Genomic DNA, 26,301 nt, shown 5'->3' on the forward strand with positions numbered 1-26,301 from the left:
AATCTGGGCGTTGCTCCCAGATAGGAGAAGCCCATGCCAGGGCGGCGTCAGTCAGCAGGGAGATTATGTATGCGACCTTAGTACGAGAAACCGGAAAGCGAGAGGGCATTAGTTCAAACTGTATGAAACACTGGTTCAGAAACCCCCGACAACCGCTGGGATCCCCTGCATAACGGTTGGGCGCAGGTAGTCGTGGTTCGGAGGTAGGTGTGATAAGTGCAGGAGTGGCTGCGAGTGGAACGGGGTTGGTGGTAGATACTGTTAGACGTCTAACTTGTTCAGTCAGGGTATCCACATCTTGTTTAAGTTGGGAAACTAGTTGTTCTTTTAGTGTAAATGAGCCGGTAAGTTGCCGGAAGCATTCCTCATGGGTGTCTAAGCGTCGGGCCACCTCAGCGGCGTCCATGTTTGTTGGGCTGAGCATATTGTCACGCTGCGCTCACCACAAACAGGACGGAAGACCGCGGGGCTGAGGTGGGGATTGATAGGCACCGACCCACAACCACGCAGTCCTGTCCGGAATGCGTAGTCCTAGTCGTACCGCGTCGTAGGGTTGGAGAGGTCAGGGTAGTCAGGGTACTTGCCGTGTTCCAGGGTTGGAGAGTCCGGGTAGGTAGAGTTTCGTAGCCAAGGTCCTGGGTAATAGAAGGTAGAGTAGTCGAGTAACGAAGCCGGGGTCAAAGTGCTGGAGAGTGTAGAAATCCAAGTAACAGGCAGGGTCAAACAGGTCAGACAAAGTTGAAGACAAAACTAGACAGCAGCGGTGAGCACAATGCATAAACAGGAGTTTATGCTCAGCAATGAAGGACAGGCAGAAGCAGGTATATATGTGGGAAGGGTCCAATTACCTTGCAGGGGTGTGTACTGGTCCACCAATGGTGTCAGAGAGACACTGATCAAAAACAGCTTGCAATTAGGCTTTCCTGATGCTAGGTCTGGTTGCCGGGCAACCCGCGCGCGTGCGCGATGCGCGTCGCGACGTGATGACGTCATGCGGTTTACTCAGCAAGTCTCCGCCTGTGGGAGGCTCCAGCAGCTCCCTCACGTTCTCCTGCTTCCTGGTTGCCGAGCAACCCTTGCGCGTGCGCGATGCGTCTCGCGGAGCTCCGCCATCACGCCGCTGCGCCTGCACTGCCCTGGCAGTGCGTGGGCGCATGACTCTGCCCCGTGGTGCTTCCCTGAGTCGGTCTCCGCGCGGATCAGAGGCAAGTGTGACACAGACAAACGGATTATGTGAGAGGTTTAACGGTACCCTGAAGCAGATGCTTCGGACCTTTATAGAGGCGGAGGGGAAAGACTGGGAGATTCATTTACAGCACTTGCTGTTTGCCTACCGAGAGGTACCGCAAGAATCTACAGGCTTCTCCCCCTTCGAGCTACTATATGGCCGCAGGGTACGTGGACCTCTGGACATATTCCGTGAGGGATGGGAAGGGGAAGCTACTGCTACTGATGTTTCAGTGATCCAGTATGTAGTAGATCTCCGAGACTGGTTAGAGATGCTCATGGGGGTGGCCCAGGACCACCCCAGGGCCGCTCAGACCAAGCAAAAGCAATGGTATGAGAACAAGTTAATGGCTGCCTGGTCGGGACCGTACCCGGTCATCCGAAAGGTGAATGAGTACAACTATGTTGTACAGTTAGAGCCTGAGAGGCACAAGACATATCACATTAACAAGAAACAACAAAGGGGTAGGGAGTTATCACAGGACCATGCTAATTGAATAAAGTATTTGAATACGTGAATAAGGTAATCAAATGGTGGGTGCAAACTGTGAACTGAAAAGTGAATCAGAAAAAGGGCAAGGGGAAACAGAAAATGGATGTGCCCCCTAAAAAAATTCACTTAAATGCACACCAACTAAATGTAAATGTTAACTTTTAATAATTATTCTTAAAACATATATTACCAAAGAATTGTGTACTGTGAGTTTAAAAATAAATTAAATCAACGCTATCATGCATCCGTGTCATCAATTGTAGAGTTATGCTATCCCAGTTAACCACTTATTGTTGGTGGGATATAGAGGACAGAGGATGCTGTAAGTCAGGGTATTAACCCCTCTGGAGCAACTGTGAGACCAGATGGTAAGTGTGTGTATATATGTACAAGTCAGCGACCGGTAGATTGAATATCTAGCTATCCTGCTACGTTTAATATCACTGCGCACTTCAATGAAAAGTTAATTAACAGAGTGTTAGAATGCGAGTGCTTGAGTGATAGAGCTGGCACATGCAGTGATAATGATAGTGAATTCACAGCATAATGAAACTGCCAACCACAGCAATATTAGGGTGAGTCCACAGTGGAGTACTGTGAAGACACCTCACATGGAGTGCAGGAAGTGCAGGCACACTGACTGTGAAGGTGAATAAATAACTGACTACTGAGGTCTACACAGATAGAACCAGGAGACTGCAGACACTACATTTAAACAGCTCCAAGTAGGAGACTGACAACATTGCGCGTCCAACGCGCGTTTCCCTCCAGCAAAGGAGCTTCTTCAGGGACAAATTTTACTGGGGGAGAGAGGGCTGAAACCTTTTATACCCTTGCAGTACCGTAATTGCAAAATCAATAGCTATCAGCTGTTGCACATGCGCACTGAGTTCGCGCCCAAATTAACTCAATAAACTGATCAAATGCTACTGAAATGCAATCTATGTTGAATCCTTAGCATTGTACCTTTATTTTGCCCAGTTCTCATGATTTTCCGATTGTTGGCAGAGCTTTTAAGGCCATAGATCAAAAGCGCCGCATATAAAGTCTACTGCGCATGCGCGGGGACTTTGAGAATATTTCCATTCTGGCCCATGCGCATAGCGCATGCGCGGGGACTTAGAAATAATTCCATTCAATGCCGTGCATATTGCGCATGCGCGGGGACTTAGAAATTTGGACGATTCATGCCTGTTCATGATGCGCATGCGCGGGGACTTAGAAATAATTTCATTCAGGCCCGTGCGTGTTGCGCATGCGCGGGGACGTAGAAATAATTTCATTCAGGCCCGTGTGTGTTGCGCATGCGCGGGGACTTAGAAATTCTTGGCGATTACTGCCTGTTCGTATTGCGCATGCACAGGGACTTAGAAATTATACCATTCTGGCCCATGCGTATTGCGCATGCGTGGGGACTTAGAAATACTTGGCGATTACTGCCCGTTCGTATTGCGCATGCGCGGGGACTTAGAAATTATACCATTCTGGCCCATGCGTATTGCGCATGTGCGGGGACTTAGAAATTCTTTGCGATTTCTACCCGTTCATGTTGCGCATGCGCGGGGACTTGGAAATAATTTCATCCAGGCCCGTGCGTGTTGCGCATGCGCGGGGACTTAGAAATTATTTGCGATTTCTGGCCGTTCCTATTGCGCATGCGCGGGGACTTAGAAAATGTTTATTGTTTCTGCCCAAACATATTGCGCATGCGCAGGGACTCAGAAATTGTGCAATGTTACAACCAGTGTTAGGGCAAGGCATTCAGTAGGCAGAGGTGGGCTGATGATCTCAAACAGCCACATTCCTGCTGATGGCACATAAATAAAGTTCTAATAGGACAAATGCAACGGGTACAAGTTAAAGGAAGGGGATAGAGGTATTCAGGACCTGTATTGCACATTTTTTATAGGGTGATTGCACAAATAAAATTGTTAACAAACCCCCATGAGTATATTATACTACACAATGTGTCAACGTACAATGCAGTGATGGATAAACTAATTAAACAATTCAAGAGACATAAATGTATACATGCGCGATATTTATTGTCTATGTTCATTATATACAGCACATATACACACCTTACACAAACACTAAACCCACTGCTGGGTTTAGAACTTTAGTATTATAGTCACTAGTCTAAATAATAATAATACTGTAATCTATTTAATATTTCAATACCAGACGCTGGAAACTGTCATAGTGGACATTGAAAATGACATAGCTGGTTGTCAAAGAGACCAATAGAATGTAAATTCACAGTGTGGAGGGACAGGAGGATACATTTGTCCGACCAAAAGACCCCGCAGTCAAATAAAGGGTGTGAAGGTAAACCCCTCATTGAGACCATTAGGGCTCCTGGTTTTTAACTTATAAATCCATTCCGCTTCGATACGAAGCAAGGATTGGTCAATATTACCTCCTCTCATGGGACATTTCAGCTGATAAATGCCCATGAATTTAATTACATTAGTATCGCCGTTATGACATTGTGTGACATGTCTAGCAACCGATGTCTCTGCAGAGTGCTTGATGGAATTAATATGTTCAAGAACACATCTGCGTAGTTGTCTAGTTGTCTTACCAACGTATCTCTTACCACAATTACATGTGATAAGATAGATAACGTTGGTAGTACGACAATTGATGACGCTGTCCACACAGAATTGTGAGGTATTATCATGATTGGCGAATACTTTGCCAACGTTGATATAACTGCAAGCTTTGCACCCCTGGCAGCGGTACATGCCTTTCACGGGACTCAACCAAGTAGTAGTCCTAGCCCGCTGGAAGTGGCTGTTCACTAGAGAGTCCCGTAGGTACCCGCAGACACGAGGCCCGGGTAGGTTATTTCCTTCTGCTACAGACCTAGATTTCATATACACACACCCATGGCACTGACGTTTATATCACAAAATGTTAAGGGCTTTAATTCGCCACAAAAGCGTAGAATAGCCTTCGCAGAATTTAAACGCCGGAAAGCGGATGTTCTCTTCCTTCAAGAGACACACTATAGTTCAAGTAAAAATCCAGGGTTCATAGACAAAAACTTCAGACGATTTTACCTAGCTTCAGCTAAAGAAAAGAAAAAAGGGGTCGCTATACTATTTCACAACCGAGTCCCGTTTGAGGTTGAACGAATAAAGCGTGACCCAGAGGGTCGATATCTCATTATAGTGGGTCTTCTGCAGCATTGCAGGGTGACCCTAGCATGCGTTTACGCCCCATGTGAGCGTGACCCGCAGTTCTTTGACGCATTTTTCCTCAAACTTCAAAGATGGGCAGTCGGAAACGTTATAGTAGCGGGAGACTTTAACAAAGTTCTGGACCCCCGCATTGATAGATCCCCTAGACAAGAGCGAGACAGACAGGCAGGAGTCACAGCACTGCTGGAAGGACTACGGAGAGGTTGTCTGGTTGACATCTGGAGGGAGCAGCATCCCGGCGAACGTAGTTACTCGTTTTACTCACACCCCCACGACAGTTATAGTAGGATCGACCACTTCTTTGTCTCGGGCAGAATGGTCCCCCAAATATCCGACACTATAATTCATGACATTACATGGTCGGACCATGCATCAATAGAGCTACGATGCACACAAATTAGACCAATTAGTCCCGGAGCAAATTGGAAACTAAATGAATCCCTGATTAAGATCCCAGAAATTGAGCAGACAATTAAAGATGAGATCAGACAGTTTTTCTCACTAAACATGGGTACAGTGGATTCTCAAATAACGTTATGGGAAGCCCACAAAGCCACGCTGAGGGGAACATTGATCAGTCTTGCAGCAAGACGAAAGAAACTAAGGGAGGCCAAATTGACCCAACTATATAAGAGGCTACATGAGCTCTCCATACTCCATAGCCGATCAGGTGGAGGGGATATCTTAAAGGAGTTGAAAGATGTAAGGATTGAACTTAACCTCCTCCTTACTTCCCGGGCCGAGAGGGACATGAGTTGGACAAAGAGGAAATTTTTTGAAAAAGCCAACAAGCCGGACACCATGCTAGCTAACAGGATCCGCAATAAACAGCCAAACTATAACATCCAGGCAATCAAGACCAAAACAGGAGATATGTCCTCCAACCCTAAACGAATAGTGGAAGAGTTTAGACTTTTTTATGAGCAGTTATATAACGGGGAGAAGGTTGCACATAGCACAAAAACTAGCGCCACACTCCAGTCTTTCCTGAGAGAGGCGGATCTCCCTAGGCTGAGCAGATTGGAGCACGAGGCAATCCAGAGGGACTTTTCATTAGAGGAGTTGGTAGGGGTTATTAAGAACCTAAAACCCTCCAAGGCCCCAGGCCCAGATGGATTTTCCAATTTATACTATAAAAAATTTGTAGGGATTTTAGCGCCGCACATGCTCAAAATGTTCAATGGGGTATTGTCGGGGGAACCCTTCGCGGCCCACATGCTCCAGGCGTCGATATCTTTAATACATAAGAAGGACAAAGATCCCACAAATTGCCAAAGTTACAGGCCGATATCATTAATCAACTCAGACATCAAAATTTATTCTAAACTACTGGCTAACAGATTGAGTGCGATCATGCCAAGGCTTATTCACCCAGACCAGGTTGGATTTATTAGGGATAGACAAGCGGCCGATAATACCAGAAGGATAATAGATATTATTGATTTCATCAATACCAACGGGCTCCGTGGCATAGCACTAAGCTTAGACGCGGAGAAAGCCTTCGACAGGATTGACTGGCCATACATGGAGTCTACGCTTGGAGCGTTTGGGTTCAGAGGGAGAATATTAGGGGCAATTAAAGCATTATACACAACCCCGGCAGCTAAGGTAGTACACCAAGGCTTCCCATCAGAGCTGTTTAATATCAAAAGCGGAACCAGACAGGGCTGCCCACTTTCGCCCCTGTTGTTCGCCTTATGCGTGGAACCGCTAGCAGCGCACATTCGTAGCAACCCGGACATCTCCAGAATCCAAATTAGGTCGCAAGAACACAAGGTGGCGCTATACGCAGATGACATTATTCTGACACTGACAAAGCCACTCACCTCGCTACCCAATCTGTTCGCCCTACTGGAAAAATTTAGTAGCATATCGGGTTTTAAGATCAATCAGGCTAAATCAGAGGCGCTCAGTCTGAATTTGCCGAGAGACATGGAGAAATTAATAGAAATTAATTTTAAATTTCAATGGCAGCCGAAAAAGATAAAGTATCTAGGGGTACATATTACTAAACAGAGCTCCACTCTCTATCAGGCAAATTATCCACAGCTCCTACGGGCTTTAACAAAGGAGCTCAAAATATGGTCCACTTACGGAATTTCCTGGATTGGTAGAATCTACTGTGTTAAGATGAACCTTCTCCCACGTTTACTATATCTCTTTCAAACTCTTCCGATACCAGTGGTACGATCAGAGATTAAAGAACTACAAAATTCAGTCACAAAATTTATTTGACAAAATAAAACACCACGGGTAAAAATGACAATTATGCAACGATCCAGGGAGACAGGAGGCTTGGCAGTGCCGAGTTTGTTGGCATACTATAAAGCGGCCCAATTATGCCAAATTACACAGTGGCATGGGAATCCAGAGCTGAGACGCTGGGTGGCATTAGAGAAGGAGGTCTGCGCCCCGCTTGCAATCGAAAACCTGATTTGGTACCCAAAAGCTAGACTGAAAGACCTAAAGGATCCTCTGTCCTCCGTGCTCAACTCACTGTCGGTCTGGGAAGCGGCCAAAACTAATCACTCATTAACCTCTAAACACACCTTAATGGCCCCATTATACGGGAATCCAGATTTTGCTCCGGGTTTAGTTGGCAAAAACTTCACACATTGGCAAAACAGGGGGTTCCACAAACTAAAAGACCTGGAGGGACGCGACACCATTAAACCGTTTGATCTAATACAGTCAGAAACTGGCATCTCAAACACAGAATTTCTTAGATACCTCCAGGTCAGGGCATTTTACACCAAACACACTATTAGACCGCCGTTAACTAATTTTGAGAAGCTCTGTGGTCGAGGCACCGACACACGGGGACTTATATCTGCTCTGTACAGGGTGGTGGTCGGTTCTGACAGTGACGGTTCACACAAACCCAGGTTCATGACTCAATGGGAAACGGATCTGACGGAGCCACTGGAGGACGATGACTGGGCTGAAATTTTTAAGGCGGCAGCCAGCAGTTCGATCTGTACAACATTAAAGGAGAACTCATATAAAGTACTAATGCGGTGGTACCTCACCCCAGTTAGATTGGCAAAATTCGCGCCGGGAGCTTCCCCGCTCTGCCCCAGGCAGTGCGGGGAACAGGGGGACCTGTTGCACATGCTGTGGTCTTGTCCACGAATTAGACCCGTATGGATCCAAATTAGAGATTGGCTACAGAGGCTCTTTCTGGGCCTCAAAATTCAACTAGATCCGTGGGTGTTCCTTCTAGGCAAACCCACGACAGACGTATCTAGATCAGGGAACAAATTGATCGCACACTTTGCTACGGCTATGAGATGCGAGACTGCAGCATTGTGGAAACAGAATGCAATTCCATCATTAGATAAAATTCGGAATAGAATTTGGTTTGTTTGCCAGATGGAAAAGTTGACAAGTCTGGTCAACGACACTGGCCCAAAGTTTCAAAAAGTCTGGTTGCCTTGGCTGGCACAGACAGACATCCCAGGGGTGAGCAATGCCTCCATCTGGCTTTAATAGCGGCAGGTGAGTTCTCCTTGGATGGCGAGCAGAAGCTGCAATCAGCCATATACGAGAGAGACAGTATGCCCGCCACGGGAGGACGCTAACACGGATCCATTACCCCCTATATTCACTACCCGGTGCCTCACCGAATCAGTTGGACGTAACACCTGACCTACGGACCAGGAGCGGAGAACATCGTAAATCAGAAAGGATTCCTCTGCCCCCCCCCCTTCCCCTCCCCCCCACCCCCCTTCCTACCCCCACACCCTCCTGTCTCCCTTCTCCCAGGTTGGTATGAATGGCGGTATGTATGTTGTTTGTCCCATGGAAAGCTTTTTATTTTGACAATGTGACAACTGTATGTTATACACTTTGAAAAACACAATAAACAGAATGTTGAAAAAAAAAAAAAAAGAATAAGGTTGCACAGGTATATAAACTGTGTCAACCCTACAGTTTTTAGTTGTGCTTCTGATTCCACCTGGAATGTCACCGGATTGATGGAGAATTGCTAGCTGATACTTCTCCATTCCCCAACCCTAAGTAAGTGTTACCTTCTTGTCTGTTAATTGTACTATATTGCTGTGTTCACCGTTTTTAAGGAATAAATTATATTTTATTATATCTAAGCCTCGTTCAGTTCAACCCAGATATTTGGTGTTCATTATATCTTGTCATAAGCTACCGTGACAAGCTCTATAATTAACTGGTGGCAAGCGCCGGGATTGAACTGAACCTATATTACAGTGTTCTGTGGGACTCTGTCATATAGTGGGAACTCGAGAGTAATTGCGAGTTCCTGGGACTAAAGATATTGAACACACAGTAGTGCAACAGTTAACACAAGTTGTAACACCACCTCACTGCTGTGAACCATGAGCGAGGCTGAAGGCTCATCCAACATGAGGACCCGAGCTCAGCTGAAGACAAGTGCCGTGAATATGGACTGCCCTACACTGGCGACACACTTTATTCGAGCTCGGCTAGTCCCACGAATTCGGGTATACCCGGGTGTATTGAGGTTTGTGACTGTTTTCTGCCCGAGTGCATTGAGGTATTTTCCAGGCAGGGATTGAAGCATTTTATTCCCGCAGGCTGCAATACTGCACAGTATATATATATATATACTGCATTACAATTCATGAATTTATGCCATCTGGTAGACACGCGAAGCATTGCAGCCTATTAAATCCTAATCATTATCATTTAACAGATCAGCCGCCCGTCAGCCAGGCATGAACCCAGGCTGGGAAGGCAAACGCAACGGGGCTTGTCAGAGGTGAGGAGCGGCGCATTCCAGGTATCTGCCAGGTACATACTGGGTATTTGCTCGAATAAAGTGTGTCGGTGCAGTATGAGAACCAGGAGGGCGCAGAAATGGTTGACGCAATCGGTGACTATGAAGCCCGGCTTGCAGAGCCTCAGGATACGGCTCAGCTTGCCCTTATACAGCCACCCGGAGATCAGGGAAGGAACCCATTGCCGGGGCGGCGGAATCTCGGGGAGGGAACGAGTGCACCTACCAGGAGCAGTGCAACAGGAGGGTTACTAGCTGCTGCGGCTACCAGTCCGTTCACCCCTGAAATGTTGGCACTGATTACTGCATGTGGAGACAGAGGGACACCGGAGGAGCGGCTGCAGTTTATCACTATGGCAGTGAACAGACCCGCTTATTGCCCCCCTGTCCAACTCAACCAAGATGAACTCAAACTGGATCAGCACAATCTCACCAAGTTCGTGGAAGGCACTGACCAGATTGACAGTTTCTTAAAGAACTTTGAAACGCAGTGCCGGCGGTACAAAGTGCTTCCCCAGCATAGGGTTGCACGTTTGGACCCCTTACTGTCCGGCTTGGCTAAGCAGACGATGATGGCGCTTCCAGATGAGTATGCTGATGACTATGTCCACCTGAAAGAACTGTTACTGTTTCAGTATGGTTTTACCCCTGAAGCCTACCGGGGTAAATTCCGGCAGGAAGAGAGGCAGCCCCAGGAGTCCTATGTTACCTACGTGACCCGCATGGCATTGTACGGGATACGCTGGGTGGAGGGCTATGAGGCACGGACTTACCAATGCCTGCTGGACCTCATCTTTCAGGAGCAGCTCATGCAGCAGTGCCCGCCGGCGGTGAGGGCTTGGGTGTACGACAAGAAGCCCAAGATTTACCAGGAGGCGGCGAGGCTTGCAGACGACTATGTGGCCAGCCGAGCCCTGATGACCGCCAAAGCAGTAGCCAAGGTGGCGGTGGCGGCGGCAACACCCAGAAAGTCTGCCAATAGTCCCCAATGGACTCAGAGGCCGCCTGCGGGCAGCAGTCCACCGAAGGCGGGGGAGCTCCGGCACGAGCGCCGGTGCTACAACTGCAACCGCCCTGGTCACATCAGACCAGATTGCCCGGAACCCCTGCGTTCCGGCGGACCCCATCAGGGGCAACGCACCCCAGCTGCAAAGCCGGTAGCCCGCGTGCGGGTGGCTTCCACCAAAGACTCCAGACCAGTCATGGAACCAACGCCCAGCGAGACGTCCCATGCAACACCTGTCCCGGTTTCATCGGTGCCTACAGCCAGGAGCGGAGGACATCGCAGCGCAGACCTGCAGCAGGCGGACGGCCGGAGCAGACATCTCACCCCGGTCACAGTCGGTGACAGGCAAGCAGTTGGCTTGCTGGATTCAGGAGCTGGAGTGACCCTGGTCCGACCTGACATGGTCCGGCCAGAGGATTTGATCCCGGGCCCTGGGATACAGATCACTGTGGCCGACGGAGAACCACGTTTCCTGCAAGTGGCCAGAATCTTTTTGGATTGGGGGGAGGGCCAGGGTGTGCGGGAGATGGGGGTTTTACCCGGTTTGGATGCCGATGTTCTTCTTGGCAGCGATCTGGGACCGATGACCTGCACCTATGACCGAGTGCCCAAGCCCGCTGCAGTGGCGGCGGTTACCTGGAGCCAGACAGCGGCAATGGCGGCGGCGCCAGTCCCCCAGCCTTTGGGACCAACGTTAGCGGAGGGCGCAGAGGAACCCGGGGAGGTAAGCCAGGATCAGTTGCAACCACAGACTGACTTACTGTTCCCCCTCCCCCTTCCCCATTCCCCGGACAATGACATGACTGAGGGGTGGCCAGAATTAGGAGCCCAGTTTAGGGAGGCAGTGAAGACAGACCCTACCCTGGCCGGCGTGAGACTTCGGGCATCCGAATCTCAGGCAGGGGAAGGCACTGAGCACTGCCTATGGTATAAGGGACTCCTGTATAGAGCAGAAGGGAACCCAGGGATAGAGGAGGGATTGAGCGGTAAGCGAAAGCTAGTAGTGCCTCAGGGGTACCGACAGCAACTGTTACGGGTAGCTCACTCTATTCCGTTAGCGGGACATCAGGGGGTCAACAGAACGCGAGCCTGGTTATTACAGCGTTACTACTGGCCGGGGGCATCTCGAGATGTGGGCACTTTCTGCCGCTCTTGTGATGCCTGCCAGCGAGTGGGTAAGGCAGGTGACCGTGTGAAGGCACCCCTGAAACCCCTACCGATAATAGAGGAACCCTTCCAGAAAGTAGCGATGGATTTTGTAGGACCCCTTATGATTCCTAGCAGGTCAGGGAAGCGTTACATCCTCACGGTGGTGGATTTTGCCACCCGGTACCCTGAGGCGGTAGCGCTTGGCACCATAGATGCCAAGACAGTGGCAGCAGCTTTGCTGAACATTTTTTCTAGGGTAGGTTTCCCTAGTGAGATCCTAACCGATCAGGGGTCGCAGTTCATGAGTGAACTGTTCCATTGTCTCTGGGATGCATGCGGTGTACAGCACCGGCACACTACCCCTTACCATCCCCAGACAAACGGATTATGTGAGAGGTTTAACGGTACCCTGAAGCAGATGCTTCGGACCTTTATAGAGGCGGAGGGGAAAGACTGGGAGATTCATTTACAGCACTTGCTGTTTGCCTACCGAGAGGTACCGCAGGAATCTACAGGCTTCTCCCCCTTCGAGCTAATATATGGCCGCAGGGTACGTGGATCTCTGGACCTATTCCGTGAGGGATGGGAAGGGGAGGCTACTGCTACTGATGCTTCAGTGATCCAGTATGTAGTAGATCTCCGAGACCGGTTAGAGATGCTCATGGGGGTGGCCCAGGACCACCTCAGGGCCGCTCAGAGCAAGCAAAAGCAATGGTATGACCGGCATGCCCATAGCAGAGAATTCATCCCAGGACAGCAGGTGCTTGTTCTCAAACCTAAATCAAGCATTCTCATGCGCGCGGCGCGGTCACGTGACTACGTGCGCCGATCACCAGCTGCGCGGCAACTTACTCCCTTCATATCCCCTGCGGCCTCCCCATCTCGCTGATGGGTCCTTTCCCTTTCCCTGCACTTGTGAGGAGAGCACAAGCATGACACGTTGGTCCCAAAGGCTGGGGGACTGGCACTGCCGCAATTCCTGCTGTCTGGCTCCGCCACTGCAGCAGGTTTGGGCACTCGGTCGTAGGTGCAGGTCATCGGACCCAGATCATTGCCAAGAATAACTTCAGCATCCAAACCGGGTAAACAAAACCACCTCCCGCACACCCTGGCCCTCCCCCCAATCCAAAAAGATTCTGGCCACTTGCAGGAAACGTGGCTCTCCGTCGGCCATAGTGATCTGTATCCCAGGGCCTGGGAGTAATTCCTCTGGCCGGACCATATCAGGTCGGACCAGGGTCACTGCAGAATCTGAATCCAGCAAACCGACTGCTTGCCGGTCACCGACTGTGACCGGGGTGAGATGTCTGCTCCGGCCGTCCGTCTGCTGCAGGTCCGCGTTGAGATGTCCTCCGCTCCTGGCTGTAGGCACCGATGAAACTGGGACAGGCGTTGCATGGGACATCTCGCTGGGCGTTGGTTCCATGACTGGTCCGGAGTCTGTGGTGGGCTACCGGCGTCGCAGCTGGGGTGCGTTGCCCCTGATGGGGTCCGCCGGAACGCTGGGGTTCCGGGCAATCTGGTCTGATGTGACCAGGGCGGTTGCAGTTGTAGCACCGGCGCTCGTGCCGGAGCTCTCCCGCCTTCGGTGGACTGCTGCCCGCAGGCGGCCTTTGAGTCCATTGGGGGGTATTGGCAGACATTTTGGCAGGTGTCACCGCCACCGCCGCCTTGGCTACTGCTTTGGCGGTCATCAGGGCTCGGCTGGCCACATAGTCGTCTGCAAGCCTCTCCACCTCCTCCTGGTAAGTCTTGGGCTTCTTGTCGTACTTCCATGCCCTCACCGCTGGAGGGTACTGCTGCATGAGCTGCTCCTGAAAGATGAGGTCCACCAGGTGTTGGTAAGTCCATGCCTCATAGCCCTCCACCCAGTGTATCCCGTACAAAGCCATGCGGGTCACGTAGGTAACATAGGACTCCTGGGGCTGCCTCTCTTCCTGCTGGAATTTACCCTGGTAGGCTTCAGGGGTAAAACCGTACTGAAACAATAACAGTTCTTTCAGGTGGTCATAGTCATCGGCATACTCATCTGGAAGTGCCATCATCATCTGCTTAGCCAAGCCGGACAGTAAGGGGTCCAAACATTCAACCCTATGCTGGGGAAGCACTTTGTACCGCCAACACTGTGTCTCAAAGTTCTTTAGAAAACTGTCGATCTGATCATTACCTTCCACGAACTTGGTGAGACTGTGCTGATCCAGTTTGAGTTCATCTTGGTTGAGTTGGACAGGGGGGCAATAAGCGGGTCTGTTCACTGCCATAGTGATAAACTGCAGCCGCTCCTCTGGTGTCCCTCTGTCTCCCCACGCAGTAATCAGTGCCAACATTTATGGGGTGAACGGACTGGTAGCCGCAGCAACCAGTACCTCTCCTGTTGCACTGCTCCCGGTAGGTGCACTCGTTCCCTCCCTGAGATTCCACCGCCCCGGCACTGGGTTCCTTCCCTGATCTCCGGGTGGCTGTATAAGGGCAAGCTGAGCCGTATCCTGAGGCTCTGCAAGCCGGGCTTCATAGTCACCGATTGCGTCAACCATGTCTGCGACCTCCTGGTTCTCATAGGGCAGTCCATATTCACGGCACTTGTCTTTTAGCTGAGCTCGGGTCCTCATGTTGGATGAGCCTTCAGCCTCGCTCATGGTTCACGGTCGCAGCAGTGAGGTGGTGTTACAACTTGCGTTAACTGTTGCACTACTGTGTGTTAAATATCTTTAGTCCCAGGAACTCGCAATTACTCTCGAGTTCCCACTATATTACAGGGTAATTACAGTACACTGTAATACAGGTTCAGTTCAATCCCGCCGCTGCCTCCAGTTAATTATAGAGCTTATCACGGTAGCTTATGACAAGATATAATGAACACCAAATATCTGGGTTGAACTGAACGAGGCTTAGATATAATAAAATATAATTTATTCCTTAAAAAAGGTGAACACAGCAATATAGTACAATTAACAGACAAGAAGGTAACACTTACTTAGGGTTGGGGAATGGAGAAGTATCAGCTAGCAATTCTCCAGCAACCTGGTGACATTCCAGGTGGAATCAGAAGCACAACTAAAAACTGTAGGGTTGACACAGTTTATATACCTGTGTAACCCTATTCTTAACATTGAATACAGACTATTGGTGAACAATTATCTGTATCCAATCCCTAACGTGGAGACACAGATTAACCCATGTCTCCCAGCTAATTAGCCCATGTGTACTGGGACTCTGAGGATCTTATTTCTGTAGCCCCATAATTAAATCAGGGGCGACGACACGTCTACCAAATGAAGTATCTGGCAGGAGCTTCATTGTTTGTAGGTGTAGACATAACACTTACAAACCACTCCAGTTTGATGTTCCTCCGCCCTCAGGTAACAATTAGAGTCTGTTGATCAGGACTTGGTTCTTAGTGTTTGGGTAAACAATCAGGGCAGTTAACTTTTGATCACAGGACTTATGACATGACAAGGTGTAAGCCACATTCCTGGACTGCAGTCCAGTTAACCACTTGCCTCCCTGGTGAGGTCAGGGGGTGGCCATATGGGGTGCAACCCCTTTAATACCGGGCCAACCCCCTCTCCCTCTACAACCATAACCTCACATTCTTTAATATGAATGATTATCTCACTATTGTTAACACTTTGTTTGGTGTGTGACTGCTCTCAGTTAATAATAAAACAGGCTCTCAGTGCTGTAAGTCTAAGCTGCCCTCTCCTCAGTGTCACTGTGTAGTTCTGCGAGCTTATCCATACATAGACACTGCACAGTCATTTTACTTACTACTGTACTGAGAATAGGACGCCATTAGACCAATCAAAGCTCACATCCTGTGATAAATACCGGGGGCTGTACAGGCGCTCCCGTTCAGCCTTGAGAATGCACGCCCAGCGAATCGTACGTCGGCATGTGACGTCATCACGTCAGAGGAGCGGTATCAGTGCTTGTGATCGGACGCGACTGCTTCTACCAGCTCTCTGTTTGGAGCTATGTCTGTGCAATAGTATGCATATTGTTTTTAACTGCAGCAGTACCCACCGGTTTATACTATATAAGCACCCTGCATTAGCTAGATGGTGCATTGCTACTTAGCGCTACCACCGGGGCTGCTGTACTACCGCTGGATACACTGCATATCATTTGCATCTTTGGATACTAAGAGTAAGCAGGCACAACTTGTGCACTGCTGTATCAGCTTCACCTACCTGATCATATTGGCTAAGTGTGATTTTGGGCTAACCGTGTCTAGGCTAGCACTCAATCCAAGCTGTGCAATCTTTACATTAGATCTGCTGACCCATCAGCTCACTCTCCTGAGTGAGTCTTTTGCGGCAGCCTAGACACCATATGTGCTATATAACTCTGCACAAGCCATTGGCCTGTGGTCAGATAGAGATTCCGGATCAGTCATACTTAGACTGAACCCCAATCCAGACCATTATATATGTATCTAAAGACATAGCGTTACTTACTCTAGGTGTCTTAGGTACCCTGTTTGGCCCACTATAGCACACATTAAGCCACCTACCTCTATGGGCTGGCCTATCACTATTGACTTATATCCATGAGGTAGCCACCACCAGCATTATCTGAGTTCATACCCTCTATAGGGGCCTTACCATCCTCAGCTCTACGGGTAGGCAGGAGATATATATAGCTGTACCGTTGACTCAGCATTAGACTGGGATTTCCATCTCTCTTAGGCCTCGGGCATGGTCAGCGCATGAGCGCGCGCTCACGCTCAGCACTGAGCCCCTGCAGCCACAATGAGAGTGGCTTTAGCAGGGGCTCGCTTACGCTTCCGCAAGCGTGCGGAAGCGTAGGTTTTATACAAATTACCAACACCTGGTGGACCTGACCAGTGCTGAGGCACGCTGGTACTTACCAGTGAGCCCCTACAGCCGCAATGAGAGCGGCTATAGTAGGGGCTCGCCTACGCTTCCACAAGCGCGTGGAAGCGTAGGTCTTAGGTAAATTTTAAAATCAAGCGCAGGGCCGGTCACGTGAGTGGTTCGCCCAATGAGGGCGAACCAGCTCCGTGACGTCAATGGCCCGCCCGCCGACACGCCCCCGGACAGTGCGCTGTCTAAGGCCAGGGTTTGCACCCGCTTTCCCTCAGCCTCAGCGCGCCTCCGCACGCCCGGATTAACGAGGCCTTAGGAGGGCAGCACTATTGGTAGGCCCTGTATCCGGCTGGATTTTAATATTTCGCTGCTTTTTAGGCTCATTATTGAGTCTCACTTACTTGGACCTTCTAGCGTTCTATTTGTTATTTGAGTATTACTCCCAATAAAGTGTTTAAATTATTTCACTCCTCACCGTACGCATACATACACTCTTATTTCCATTGCTGCACCTGTGATCATAGAGTGAGCTGAGTGCTCCCCATTGGGGTTCTGTTCTCTCCGTGTTTCCCTTGTATATCACCCCAGATTGTAGCACCATCACCACTCAACCCCTCCCCCAGTCCCCTTTCCCCTCCTCTGAGTTCGTTGCTTGGGAGCCCACCAGGGGTCACTGTTCCATATGAGCTCAGGAGGAGCTGGATAGAGGCGCTCAGGCCTCCCCTCTTCCCTCTCTATGGTCCCTCTGCTGCAGCCGGATGTCCTGGTGTGTGAGGTTTGATTCCGGCAGGAAACACTGACCCTGAGCACAGACTGTCCCACATCCTGAGAGGGGAATCCAGGTCACTCCCACAGGGAAGGACTGAGAGATCACAGGGGCTCCCCCCACCCTCCATAGGAAGTACACACACAGTGAGGAGGGGATAAAGTGCACATCTCAGGCACTGAGGGGGGGGGGACACACACTGAGGAATAGGCTCTGCAGCCTCTAAGTCCCTTTTCCTGTGTCCCCCTCACATTGCCCACCCCCTGCTGCACAGAGATCTTCAGCCTGTGTTATTGGGTAAGTGCTTTCCTCCTCCTCCCTTGTGTGACCTGTGCACATTATCCCAGTGCTGTTCTGAGCTTCCTTACACACAGGAGCCTGAGAGGCTGAGCCTCTGATAGTGAGGGGGAGCCTCTGGCACTGGGGGGGTTACTCCTCCTGTATCACAGGGACTGGGAGATAATGGGGGTTATTTTACATTGGGAATTAACATTAGGAATCAGTGAGGATAAGATTGGGAAAGTTATTAAATAGAGTTAGAAAGTAATTAGATTGAGGGAGTATTGGTTGGAGTTTAACTCCTTAATTACCACAGGGGCCAGCATCCTGTGTGTGTGTTATGGCCTATAGCTTCTCTATACACGATACATAAAGCTTGGCCCCCTGCAGACGCACTTACCTGAACGCCCTCCTACTGTCTCTGTACCTTCTCCCCACCAATTAGATTGTAAGCTCCTCGGGGCAGGGACTCCTCTTCCTTAATGTTACATTTATGTCTGAAGCACTTATTCTCATGATCTGTTATTTGTATTATTTGTTATTTATATGATTGTCGCGTGTATTACTAATGTGAAGCGCTATGTTCACTAATGGCGCTATATAAATAAAGACATACATACAATTGCTGTTGGTATGTACATACTAAATCATTTTAAATGCCATCTTATGCAAGTTTATATCATTATTTCACATAACTCTGCTTAGAATTTTTATATATATATATATATATATATATATATATATATATGATACGAACCAATCCAAAGACCAGTAAAGAGACAGCAGACCGCACGGGGTTAATCGGTCTGCTGTCTCTTTACTGGTCTTTGGATTGGTTCGTATCATACTTATTCTCTATGGGACTAGCATCTGCTATTACAACCTTTTCCACTACAGTGTGCTGACTGACCTTCATGTGTATATATATATATACTGAGTTAGTTATGGTGAGTAAAAAAAGTGACAAAAACCCTCCACAGCAAAGCAAATATGCAAATGTAAATACAACTGTATGCTCATCTGCATGTCTTAGGCAGGTCTGCAATCCCGCCTTTCACCATTATCACACAGCACTTCTACTGCAGCAAGGGATTAGGCCCCATCCTTTAGCTTCTTTGCATACCCATTTAACCAACCCCACACTGATGAGACCCATTAAGGTCGAAACAGCTGTCTGTGGGTGGGTTTTCTGGGTATGCACCTTAACCCTGGCTGTGTTCAAAGCTGTGACCATGCAGCAAGCTTAAGCCTATAGGGTACCATGTTAAAAATGTTTTTTGAAGCAAAAAGTGGCACTGTGTGCTCATTTGCATTTCATTTCCCAGAATCCCTTGCTGCAGTGGAAGTGCTGTGTGCTGTGTGATAATGGTGAAAGGCGGGGTTGCACACCTGCCTAAGACATGCAGATGAGCATACAGTTGTATTTACATTTGTGTGTGTGTATATGTATATATATATATATATATATATATATATATATATATATATATATATATATATATATATATATATATATATATATATATATATATTGCAGCAAGGGATTCTGGGAAAAGACATGCAAATGAGCACACACTTTTGTCAAGTCCATTATTACATGGAAACCCCTTAAGCCAATGCTTGCTGTTTTAAACACAGCTTTTAAACATTGCATCTCATCCCAGGCTAAGCCAATAAACCCACTCACAGACTGTCTTATTGTGTTTACAATACTTGTATTATACGTGTAGATACGTTCCACAGATATAACACAGAGAATAGTGCTTTTGATTCAGTATCAGAATATAACTATTTCTCTGGAAATTATCTGGGTCGGGAAGCAGTGATCCCGTCATAATAGGACGGGCTTATAAGGGTGTGAGCAGGTCAGAAGTCTGTGTCCTACCTTCAGATGGGCAGAGCCTATTCCCTCATGTCATGTGCTGACATTGAGAGACCGGGGAAAATAAATAATCAGTGAGTAACATGTCAGTGTTTCCCCAGGCATTCCTTTATATAAGCATGTCCTGCCAGGTACAAATGTGCTGAATGTGAGAAACTGGAGGTGATCGAGGAACAAATTAATGAGGGTGTGAGGGATCAAACCCCCCTATTTATTATGGTGGGGTAAGGTGAGGGGAAGTTACTGCACTGGTTCCTCTGCATTACCCACTTCTCACCGTATGAAATAGGAAAGTGAGACTGTGTCAGTATGGAGCAGAACTGCTGGACCTGAGAGACTATCGGGAGCATTTATCAAAGTCTCACTCATGTACTGTATCTGCTTTTTATTCATACTATGGAACTGTACAGTATGTTACTATGTTACACTATGGGGACTTTACTGGTCTTTTGGCTGCTAATCTCCCACTCTCTTTATAATTTTCTAGATGGTTATGTTGTGACACAATCCTGAGCCATTAAAGTTTTGCAGTGTTTGAAATGAAGTTCCTGTTTGCGGATGGACCATGTGTGTTTTTTGGTGCCCCTGTCTTCTCTGACTCCTTTGGGGTTAATAATTTAGGTGTGAAAAAGCTGATACTAAATGCTTTATTTGTCCAAAAAAACTGATCATTCCAATTCTGTTTTATATACAGGCACATTCTAAAACCCAACACATATAGATTAAGTAACCTCCGGTCAGCACCTCCAGAGGAGCACTGCCCACTGCCAGCACCGCCCACTGCCAGCACCTCCCAGAGCAGCGCTGCCCACTGCCAGCACCTCCAGAGCAGCATTGCCCACTGCCAGCACCTCCAGAGCAGCACTGCCCACTGCCAGAACCTCCAGAGCAGCACTGCACACTGCCAGCACCTCCAAAGCAGCACTGCCCACTGCCAGCACCTCCAGAGCAGCACTGCCCACTGCCAGCTCCTCCAGAGCAGCACTGCCCACTGCCAGCACCTCCAGAGCAGCACTGCCCACTGCCAGCACCTCCAGAGCCGCACTGCCCACTGCCAGCACCTCCAGAGCCGCACTGCCCACTGCCAGCACCTCCAGAGCAGCACTGCCCACTGCCAGCACCTCCAGAGCAGCACTGCCCACTGCCAGCACCTCCAGAGCAGCACTGCCCACTGCCAGCACCTCCAGAGCAGCGCTGCCCACTGCCAGCACCTCCAGAGCAGCGCTGCCCACTGCCAGCACCTCCAGAGCAGCGCTGCCCACTGCCAGCACCTCCAGAGCAGCGCTGCCCACTGCCAGCACCTCCAGAGCAGCGCTGCCCACTGCCAGCACCTCCAGAGCAGCGCTGCCCACTGCCAGCACCTCCAGAGCAGCGCTGCCCACTGCCAGCACCTCCAGAGCAGCGCTGCCCACTGCCAGCACCTCCAGAGCAGCGCTGCCCACTGCCAGCACCTCCAGAGCAGCGCTGCCCACTGCCAGCACCTCCCAGAGCAGCGCTGCCCACTGCCAGCACCTCCCAGAGCAGCCCTGCCCACTGCCAGCACCTCCCAGAGCAGCGCTGCCCACTGCCAGCACCTCCCAGAGCAGCCCTGCCCACTGCCAGCACCTCCCAGAGCAGCGCTGCCCACTGCCAGCACCTCCCAGAGCAGCGCTGCCCACTGCCAGCACCTCCCAGAGCAGCGCTGCCCACTGCCAGCACCTCCCAGAGCAGCGCTGCCCACTGCCAGCACCTCCCAGAGCAGCGCTGCCCACTGCCAGCACCTCCCAGAGCAGCGCTGCCCACTGCCAGCACCTCCCAGAGCAGCGCTGCCCACTCCCAGCATGGATCCACGCTTGTTTAGTGAGTAGAGGAGATATTTTGGTGTCTTTGAAACCTGCAAAGGGGGAATATCTGATTATTTTGCAGTTATGTGACTCAAACACCCAAACTAATCTTATATTCTTATAGAACCACCAGCAGGTAAGACGATAATATATCTTCACCTCTGTCATTTTCTGCCAGAAGGGCTAGTAATACATTTCTTTACAAGATGTATTATATTATACCAATATCAGAGGAGGTGAAATCACAAGAAGCACCCCCACTCCCAGCTTTACATGGTGGATTTCCCTTTTCTTGTTGCCAGGTTTCCCAGTGGTTGTACCAGAGAGTTTGGAGATGAAGTCAGAGAGAGAAGAGCCCGACACAGAGGAACATCTGACCCCAATAAAGGAAGAAATAGATGCATTTCCTGTTTGTGGTAAGTGCCCTTACATCCTCACTTGTCTTTATTCAGTATGTTTAAAAATGGACTGGAAAAAAAAAAAAGAGAAAAAAATTGGTATCTCAAATATGTATTGATCTATGTAACATTATACGATAACCTATGTATATGTAAATACAATGTGCAACAATGTGATATTTGGAAATGTGTCTGTAAACACCGTAATATAAAGATACTTTTTTTAAAAATGGACGGAAATGTGTACAATATTTTGGGAAATAATATTAAAGCGTGCGTACAATTATAAGATACCTGTCCTAATAAAAAAAATCATTTGTCTAAGGCAGGGGGGGCGCAAACGTTTTTTTTTTTCCTTCGCCCCCTGCCGGATGTCCTCCTCTCCACGCGCCCCCTCCCTCCTCCTTACCTTGGTTCCTGGCGTCTGGGCGTCATGACGGCATGTTGCCATAGCAACGTGACATCACATAACCCCGTGGCGTCATTTGAGCCTGCGTTGCCATGGTGCCGCGTCTCCAGATGCCGGCTGAATAAAGGTAAGTAGGTTTACAGAGGCCTTCGCCACTTCCCCGGCATTTAATTTAAGTGGCTTTGGGAAGTGCGCGGGGCCTCTGTAAACCCTGCGCGCCCCGCCAGTAGTTTCGCGCACCGCCTGGGGGTAGCGCACCCCCAGTTTGCCCACCGCTGTTCTAAGGTTATATTGGGAATATTATTGTTATTGAGGTTTGAACATTGGTAGCTTCAAAATGTTTTCAGCACTCAGAGGTAAAAACTTCTTCAGCACTCAAAGGGTTAATAACAAAGTAAAATCAATCACTTCACCCCTCCCCCATAGGGATCAGTATAGAGTATTTCTGTATACTGATATCACAAGAAGCGCCCCCACTCCCAGCTTTACATGATGGATTTCCCTTTTCTTATTGCCAGGTTTCCCTGTGGTTGTACCAGAGAGTTTAGAGATTAAGTCAGAGAAGGAAGAGACAGACACAGAGGAACATCTGACCCCAATAAAGAGTGAAACTGTTCCATTTCCTGTCTCTGGTGAGTACCTTTTCCCCTTTGTCTGCACAAAGGGATGTTATCTTGTTACAAGGAGCATGGTCACAATTAGTGAATATTCATGGTTTTACCTCTGATAGGAAGTCCCCAGGCCTGCTGGGTGTTCTGGGACAAGCCACATGCAGCAGAGTTAGAAGTGCAATATGGCTCTCAAACACGTATAAAGGTTGGAAATGCAGAGTTATGGGCGTCTGACCATCAATAGATGGGATAAAACGCATTTGGGAAAACAAATTCAAGGGACCCTTCCCTAACTAACCTGGTTCCCCAGCTTAAACAATACCCTCTCATTTAGGGTCATTAGATACACAATAATATCCAATCTTTAGACATAGCTTAACTGATAGATGGGGACAGCGTCCCAAGAGTCCCGGCAATTCTTCCGGACAGTGAAAGTGATGGGGGCGTCCTCCCCGAACTGCATACAGGGGAGCAGCGTGCCCCCAGCCTCCAGGCTCTAGGAGAGAAAATGAAGCAGCAAACCTAGCTTCCATAAATACCTGTTCCTTAATTAGGATAGCAGGTGAGGGAGAACTAGATGATTAAACTGACGAGTTTTCATCCCTCTGTAGGCAGCCTGTAGGACGACAGTTGTGGCGCGTTTACGCCGATAATTTTCTTGTTCCCTTCCTTGGATAAGAGTGTTTTTTTTTTTTTTTTCCAAATGTGGTGAATGTGTATTTGTTGCTATGCCAATCCTATCAAATCTATTGATTATTGTACACATTAAGAAACACACACACAATCCCAGTTTTTATTCATTGTAATATTGTGATTTATTACTTAACCTGCGGTTGTGGTCGAGGATTCGTTGGGCGGACAATCAGACCAGTGAAGGTCAGAATTATGGAGCACATTCGTTCTATTAAAAACTAGATCAGATGCTCCCAGTTTCCAAACATTTTACACATTGTACATTGGGAAACTTGTCCACCTTTCATTTTTCGGCGATTGAATCCTACACCTGTTCCTACACAAGGGGATTGAATCTATACCTGTTCCTACACGAGGGGATTGAATTTATACCTGTCCCTACACGAGGGGATTGAATCTATACCTGTCACTACACGAGGGGATTGAATCTATACCTGTCCCTACACGAGGGGATTGAATCTATACCTGTCCCTACACGAGGGGATTGAATCTATACCTGTCCCTACACGAGGGGATTGAATCTATACCTGTCACTACACGAGGGGATTGAATCTATACCTGTCACTACACGAGGGGATTGAATCTATACCTGTCACTACACGAGGGGATTGAATCTATACCTGTTTCTGCACGAGGGGATTGAATCTATACCTGTCCCTACACGAGGGGATTGAATCTATACCTGTTTCTACACAAGGGGATTGAATCTATACCTGTCCCTACACGAGGGGATTGAATCTATACCTGTCACTGCACGAGGGGGTGATAGAATTAAACAGCTTAATCAGCGTGAGATGTTTTGGACCCACTCACTTAATACTCTATCCCCTTTTGGGATTAATACAGAATAGGACCTAAAACATTTTCTGTAAGCTATATTATTCCTTTGCCCATTCTCAGGTTATATAATACGGTGTATTTTTCATATACATTTGTTTCTATCATTGAGATACATATGTGTCTCTAGTCACATTTGATGAGTAGTATTGTATCCTTACTGTGGCCATTTTCTCAATGTGGTTTATTTATTTACATCTTATTCATTATGTATATTCCCCTTATCAAGATTCATATTGTTCTTTGCCTTGGTAGTTGAGGGAGTTAACCCCTAAGGTGGTGCTTCAAATTGGTGTCGGTTTGAGGACTGTTGTGATCCTCAGTGTAACAAAGGTGTAAATTTGTCGGGCAAATTTGCCAGATTAGAAGTTATAAATGGGAGCAGTGAGATAGGTACCCCTATATAGAGAATGGTAGCATAATAGCATAATACTTCATTCAGGCACAATAAGGCACAATTCGGATAGCCGTTTGATAGGGAAAGTAATCTCTAACTTGACCGGAGTGCTTCTCCCATCAGGCGGTTCCTTCTGTGGCAGGTCACGTGTTCCCGGCGGGTCCTCGAGCAGGGAGTACAGAGACTCGTATAGCTGGCTCGTTGGTGCCTGCTGGCTGTCCGTTCCAGAGAAGGGGATCTCACCGCTGCTCTCCTTGAAGCGTGCATCCGTCACAGAACAGGTAAGTAAGAAGGAGGGGAGGGACAGGGACTTGGAGCACAGCAAAAAAACAAAAAAACAACAGGCTGGCGGCAGTGGCAGCGTGCAAAAACTTTATTACGGCAACATTGCCATCATAAAAACAGGACAGGTTGACGCGTTTCGTCTAAGAGACTTTTTCAAAAAGTCTCTTTTTGAAAAAGTCTCTTAGACGAAACGCGTCAACCTGTCCTGTTTTTATGATGGCAATATTGCCGTAATAAAGTTTTTGCACGCTGCCACTGCCGCCAGCCTGTTGTTTTTTTGCTGTGCTCCAAGTCCCTGTCCCTCCCCTCCTTCTTACTTGCCTTGGTAGTTGAGGTTACATTTATTATATGTATATTATTACATGATTATATTATTTGATGTTACACTTTATTTAATCATCTAAGAATTTTATTCTCTCCACGTCCTATCCACTTTTAAATTTGATGCTTTTTCATTTAATTTTTATTGTCCTTATGAGTCTATTTAAGTTTTTTATTATTGAATACAACATAAAGAGAGAACCCTCAAGCGAGCACTCTTCCTCCAATGCATGAAAATAATAAATTGTTAATACATATATAACAATATGAGGACAACAAGAGGTTAAAACCTACGAGGTGCTGAGCACTGTTACCATCTGTACTGTACCTAAGGTGCTTGGTGCAGTAGTATATTAGCCGCTGCCATAGTGTGTGACAAGGTGCAGGTAACAATATGCTATATGGGTGGTAACTCCCAAAAGTTCATGGAGTTCCCTGCCCAAAACAGGGGGAGGACGGGGGGGGGGGGCGGCGCCTCAAAGTAATGAGGAGTACTTGGCTGTGTTGAGTGAGTTCATAATACCCTCAACTAACCCCCAGGTTATCACAACCCTATATTATGGGCATGAACCCACTGGGTGGTTGTGCATTCAGAATATCCACACCCACCTCCAAGACAAACCCCCACTTAGTAGGTATAAACAGCGGGGGATGGAGAGTTGAGGGTGGGGGCAGGTGAGACCACCCAATAGGGAGGGAAAAGCAGGTGGGGCGCAGTGGTGCGGGGGTTGGTAGAAATCTGGTAGCCCCACTCACCCTTCAGCACAAACTGCTTGATCGCAGGAGAGGTTTTTGCCACATTGGGAAAGGTAAATACCATGAGGCTTGATTGACACTGTCGCAATGTGCCCAGAGGGTGCCTCTCCATATAGCGATGACTAGCTTGCTAAGACCTAGCTAGTGGATACCTCCTGGG

General features: G+C 48.4%; 1 protein-coding gene across 1 annotated transcript in view; it reads left to right on the forward strand.

Annotated features, from left to right (window-relative positions):
* Positions 1 to 17,483: 17,483 nt before the first annotated feature.
* Positions 17,484 to 26,301, forward strand: part of LOC142488429 (uncharacterized) — a 45,118-nt gene continuing 36,300 nt past the window's right edge. Inside the window, exons 1-3 of the mRNA XM_075588930.1 lie at positions 17,484 to 17,747; positions 21,737 to 21,850; positions 22,760 to 22,873. Of these exons, the coding sequence (XP_075445045.1) occupies positions 21,769 to 21,850; positions 22,760 to 22,873 (196 nt within the window). The 5' untranslated portion in view covers positions 17,484 to 17,747; positions 21,737 to 21,768. The remainder of the gene's footprint in view (positions 17,748 to 21,736; positions 21,851 to 22,759; positions 22,874 to 26,301) is intronic.

Source organism: Ascaphus truei, chromosome 2 (assembly GCF_040206685.1).
Source record: "Ascaphus truei isolate aAscTru1 chromosome 2, aAscTru1.hap1, whole genome shotgun sequence".
In the NCBI taxonomy this organism is placed as follows: domain Eukaryota; kingdom Metazoa; phylum Chordata; class Amphibia; order Anura; family Ascaphidae; genus Ascaphus; species Ascaphus truei.